This window comes from Ambystoma mexicanum, chromosome 4p (genome assembly GCF_040938575.1).
Source record: "Ambystoma mexicanum isolate Mex_15411 chromosome 4p, UKY_AmexF1_1, whole genome shotgun sequence".
In the NCBI taxonomy this organism is placed as follows: domain Eukaryota; kingdom Metazoa; phylum Chordata; class Amphibia; order Caudata; family Ambystomatidae; genus Ambystoma; species Ambystoma mexicanum.
The window spans coordinates 56,137,860-56,143,859 of NC_090927.1; the positions used below are offsets into that span (position 1 = coordinate 56,137,860).

General features: G+C 43.1%; 1 protein-coding gene across 1 annotated transcript in view; it reads left to right on the forward strand.

Moving 5' to 3' along the window:
• LOC138452738 (vomeronasal type-2 receptor 26-like) overlaps positions 1–3,964 on the forward strand; it is a 433,093-nt gene extending 429,129 nt beyond the window's left edge. The window contains exon 9 of the mRNA XM_069605086.1: positions 3,069–3,964. Coding sequence (XP_069461187.1) covers positions 3,069–3,964 — 896 coding nt within the window. The remainder of the gene's footprint in view (positions 1–3,068) is intronic.
• The last annotated feature ends 2,036 nt before the right edge of the window (positions 3,965–6,000 follow it).

Genomic DNA, 6,000 nt, shown 5'->3' on the forward strand with positions numbered 1-6,000 from the left:
AATGGATTCCGGACCCAAGTTTGATTTTAATAATAGTTCAGCAGTATTTGTGTCTAGAGAAAAGGGAAATTTAACCGTTTCAATATCATCTGAGGACAAGTATTTCAAACCCGGGATAGATTTCATTTCTGATAGGATCCTGGAACGATTCAACGGATCCCTAATTTGGGAGTTTGGAGTCAATCTTGATGTATATACTCTAAGATCTTTTAGCTGATTTGAGTTATTTGAGCTTTTGTTACACGCATTTGGTGTTGGCTCCCTCTGAGGTTGAATTAGCATGTTTTTTTTTTGGTTCGGTGCCCTCACCAAAACAAGGAGGGTTTTGGGCGACTTCTTTAATGCCTCCAGACACCGGTTTCTCCAGAGGTGCTAGATGTGAACCTACATTTGTCCCTGTTATATGTATCCCGCCACTTGCTGCAGGAGTTAGGCCCAATCCCCCAGGACCCATCTCTTGAGGTTTCATTTTTAGAAAAATTGGGGCTATCTTTATTGCAGGATTCAACACCTTTGTTTTTTTCTTCGATAGAAGAAAAATTGGGGCAATTCGCTTTGGGGGTTCCATTATGTCCGTTTGAATGCCCACTGTCGTTTTCTTTAGGTCCGCCTCAGGGATCTCTTTTGTTTGTTTCTTATCTTTTTCTTTAATTTTTTTTCTCAGTTTTTTTCCTTTTCCTCTCTTTGGCAGATTCACTTTTTCTTCTATTACCACCTCTCCAACCTTTGCCTTAAGATACTTCATAAAACGAGTAGTATCAGTTGTCAGATATTTCCTCTTAACTTTACACTTCCCTTTCACCTCCCCTGGTAATTTTGGCACATCTTCCATTGCCATTTTTTTCTTTTTTGCTTTGCTTGACGATTTCTTCTTTTTTTTCTCTACTCCCTGTTCCTCACAGTTTATAGTAGCCTTTCCATGGGGCTCCGGAGCAGGCGCTTTAGATGTTACATCTAGATCTATAGCCTGTGCCATTCGGAGAAATTCCTCCATCACTGATTCTGACAAAGGTGAATCATCTGGGAATTGCTCACGTGTTATTAAAGGTTGCTCACAGTTGCAACTCTCCCCATTCACTTTCGAAGGTGACTTTAAGCTCTTCACCAGAACACCTAGATCTATTTTCATCAGGTCATATTGGTCCGAAAGTTGTTCCAGTTTTATAGCTTGATCTCTTGACATTTCCCGAAGTTCCTTTTGGATAGCTCCCATACCTTCATTGACGGCTGTTTTCAATGCCGTCGCCGTTATGTCATTCAATTCCAGTTCCTTCGATATTTCCAACAATATCCCTGTGTTTTGCTGTACCTCCAACTTAATTGATTCGAAGACTTTCACTAATGAGCTTAACACAAAGTTCACATCGGTAATTGTTGGAGGAATTAGGGTAGGATTTGAATCGATTTGCCCTTGTTGCTGGATATTTGCAGACGAGTCAGCCAACCTAATTGGTTCATAGAGTGTGACCTCCTTTTCCAAATTATCTTGTTGTTCTTCCGGTATTTTATTTAATTCATGAGATACATTCACTGGTATCTGCATTTCTAGTTCCAACAACTCTTCATCACAAGGGCCAATCCCAGTTGTGAGCACTGGCACATTTACCTTATTTAATAGACCCGCTACGGAGCAGATAATTGTTGATTGTGTGCCTTGCCAAAAATGGGTTAATATTGCATTTTTCATTGTGGTCGTCCTCAAAGTGTAGTCTAAGTTGAAGGGCAGTGAATCACAAATTAGATGATTGACCGGTGTCGAAATGCCCACTTTCTGGCCTTGCAGGGACCGAAGGTCCACAGATGAGTTCAAAAAGCCAGAGGTTGACAGTATTTGATTACCCAAAGAGAACACGCTAGGCGCTGGACGCAATATGCCCCCACCTGTCTTGTAGCATTTAAAAAAAGATCTACTTTGCATACCTTGCACGCTCTCATCCTGATCCTTACCCAAGCTCTCTATAATGATCTTTTTCAAATGGATATCATCAGGATTGGCAGAACTCCACCGATTATACATTATGCAGCTGCCTCACAATTATTGATTAGTTCAGCACCAGCGCACCACCCTTGGGTCAAAGGCTCAATGGCCCGCAGTCCCAAAGACAAAAAAAAAGAAATGTGTATATAGGCGCAGCTTTCAACAGCCCCAGATATCTACCATCTAGTGGTCCAGTTATATGGGCAGCGTGAGGTTCCAATCAGCCTTGCATAACATTCATTCATACGGCCTTATCATATCTAGGCGAGACCGTAAATAGTCAACAGTACCTTTTTTCTGACCAGGGAGACGAGCGCTGCGGATTTGAGCGCTCTACTTCACTTGGGATTTTATTCCCCAGTCCTGCGTCCAGTGCACAGCACAGCCAAACAGCCTCGGAAATGCGCACCCTTGACGTGCGCAGGCTTCACGCCACTAGGGCGTCGGTATCCCAGTTAAATCTGCTTCCTGGTTTGGTAAGGGGGCTGAACTACAGTCTCATAGCTCTTAAGGGAGCCACACCTAATTTAGCTGCAAATGATCTTCAGGAACACTTGCAAGGACGCTTGTCAGGGACAAAAAGCACTCCGCTCCACTTAATCTCCCAAATGTATCCGTCAGGAGCAGTCACAATATCCTTGCACATCACAGCCAAACAGCCTAGGAAATGCGCGCCCTTGACGTGCGCGGGCTTCAGGGGGGACTTTCAGTTAAATGGATGCCAGGTGCAAGCATTTCTCTTTTGCTGCCATTTGCAGTGTTTGCAAGGTCTGACAAAGAATTATGCAAGAAATAAAGACATTTCTGCTGATATGTTGTTGTTGGGAGCTCTGTAGGTCATGTGACACATGTTAAGTTCTTTGCAAACATTTGGTTCCAAGCTGTTTCAAATGTTCGTAACAATGACACACTCACTCTTTTTGCGTTATTCAGATACTTATATGGAAGAATCATAATAGACGTTTAAATGAGACATTTTAATAATCAGCCATTCTTTTATTCCAAAGTCATAGTGGTTCATGGCCATGTACTTGGTCATTCAGACATTCATCCTCTGGTGATAATAACGCTGTGCTCTCTCTCTTTTTAGATGCCGACCAGTGTCTAAAATGTCCTGCAGACAAGTGGCCAAATGCAAGAAGAGACCAGTGCATCCCCAAAGATCTCATGTATCTGTCGTATCAGGAGCTTTTGGGTGCAGTGCTAGTGTTCATTGCACTTTCCTTCGCTCTCCTCACGACTTTGGTTCTAGGCCTCTTCATAAAATTCAGGGAGACTGTAATAGTGAAAGCCAATAACCGGGATCTCAGCTACGCTCTCTTGATCTCCCTGATGCTCTGCTTCCTCTGTTCCTTGATATTCATTGGTCGACCTAAGAAGGTGACATGCGTTCTCCGGCAGGTCATATTTGCTATCACTTTCACTGTGTCTGTGTCTTCCATATTAGGAAAAACTCTGACTGTCGTCATGGCCTTCCAAGCCACAAAACCAGGAAGTAAATTACGAACGTGGATGACATACGGACTCTCAAACTACCTTGTCATTTTCTGCTCCACTATCCAGGCCATTATCTGCACTATTTGGCTCTCCATCACTCCCCCATTTCCTTCTTTCGACACACACTCTGTGATTGGTCAGATAATATTGGAGTGCAATGAAGGGTCAATCACTGCCTTCTATTGCGTTTTGGGTTACCTGGCATTTTTGGGCTCCTTGTGCTTCTTCGTTGCTTTCCTAGCGAGGACCTTACCAGATAGTTTCAATGAGGCCAAGTTCATCACGTTCAGCATGCTAGTGTTCTGCAGCGTCTGGATCTCCTTCATTCCAACCTACCTCAGCTCCAAGGGAAAGTACATGGTGGCGGTGGAGATCTTTGCCATCCTGGCCTCCACGGCTGGACTTCTGGGCTGTATATTCATACCCAAGTGCTACATCATTCTTCTCAGGCCGGACATGAACACCAAAGGTCATGTGTCACGAAGATGAGCTTTAAAGGTTGAACGCTAGAGGAAGTAGAATCTGTGTTTGTGCTATAAATAATGCAGCTTATAAAGAGAACATATACAACATCTAATGTATTTCTCGTTCTTAAAAGCATGTTTTTGGTGTGATCTCCACTAACTGTAAAAAGCAAGACCATCTTTCAGTCAGGGACTACCACCATTCCTGTAGATCCCCAAGACTGCTTTGCTCAGAAAGAGGCAGGGAATATGATAACTCCTGAGGATTCCTATAACAAATACCAACAAAACAAAAGAACAAGTTACTTACCAACTGTAACAATCTTTCGACTGGATGTTCTTCCCACGTATTCCTCAACTTATGATATTCGTATCACGCCAGCTTCGCTGCTTTGGAAAAAAGTTTTCTCGGCAGAGGGCGCTGTGCACGAGGTCGGGTGTCAATGTCCCTTGGCGGGCTTCATACCGCATCGACGTCACAATCAGTATAAGTAGCGCATGCCACGCCCGTTGGCTTCAGTTCTGTTTTTCGTGGAAATATTCAAGGAACACCCAGGTGAGCCTCATGACTGTAAACTCTTCGTGAAAGAGAAGTGTAAATAACACAAACTGTACTGGTAGGATGGGAGGGTAGATGAGGAATACGTGGGAGGAGCATCCCGTCGAAAGAACGTTACAGTTGGTAAGTAACTTGCTCTTCGAATGGATTGTGTCCTCCCACATATTCCTCATTTTATGATAGACACCCATAGCAGTGGACATTTTTGGAGGTAGGAGTACCAATTATTTTTATCATGGACGGAATGTAGTACCACCTTAGCAAATAATCCTTCATGGGAAGAAGAGGCATCTAAGCAGTAATGCTTAATGAAGGTATGCATTGATGCCCATGTTGCGGCTGAACAAATATCATGGGCTCAAAGCCCATCCGGCGGGTCTTTTCCAGCCAATCTGTAGCACTCCACTATAGCCAAAATGATCCAGCGGGATATGGTCTGTTTTGTTACTGCTAATCCCAATTTATGGCCAGTTTAACACACAAAAAGTTGGTCATCCTGATGCAATTATTAATTTCTTATATAAAAACTGAGAGCCCTTTTGGGCCAGTCTATGAAACTTCTCCTCTCCTTTGTCCAAATGAGGAGGAGGGTAGAACGTTGGTAGTATGATTTTCTGTGACAAGTGAAAGTCAGAAACTACTTTTGGTAAGAAAGAGGGTTTAACCAATAGTGTACAAAGGTTCGCATGAGAGAGCCTGCAACTCACTAATCCTGCGGGCTGATGTTAAGGCCACAAGAAGGACAGTTTTTAATGTTAGAAGCCTGAAGGGACAGGAATGCAGAGGCCCAAAAGGTACACAAATTAGAAACTTAAGTACAAAATGCCATCGCTATAACAGCTATTCTAAATGACCACGGCCTTACTCAAAAAGTCCTCTCCCCTACACATGCTAAAGGCAGAACCCTTGACTGGATATCTGAACTTAACTGCAACATTGTCATTACTGACATCACCCCTCAACCATGGACCGACCACTATCTAATAAACTTCACTGCCACGCTTGACCTCCTCAGCCCTAAAATTATCAAAATGATACCACCACTTCCCACCAGAAGTAAAAAAGACATTACCACAGAAAAACTCATCCCCCTTCTCCTGCCCACTATCAATGGCCTGAAGGACAATACTGACCCAGACACCTTAGTAGACACCTTTAATAAAGCTATGTCTCATGCTCTAGATACGATTGCACCTCCAAAACTCCGCAAAGTTAAACAAGAAGCCCAGCTTAACGCTTGGTTCACCCCCCAGCTTAAAGAGAAAGCAGAAACGAAAACTCCAAACCTTTTGGCATAACTCGCCTACCGACGACAACAAAGCTAACTTAACCCAATTCTCTAAACATTACAAGTCAGAAATTATCAATACTAAAAAAAATGTATTCAATAACAGAATTACCAATTCCAAATCTAATACCAAGGAACTCTTTGCCATCCTCCGGGAAATGGAATCTCCCATCCAACCTACTGACACGGTCCCTAAGGACAAGATATGGTGCAC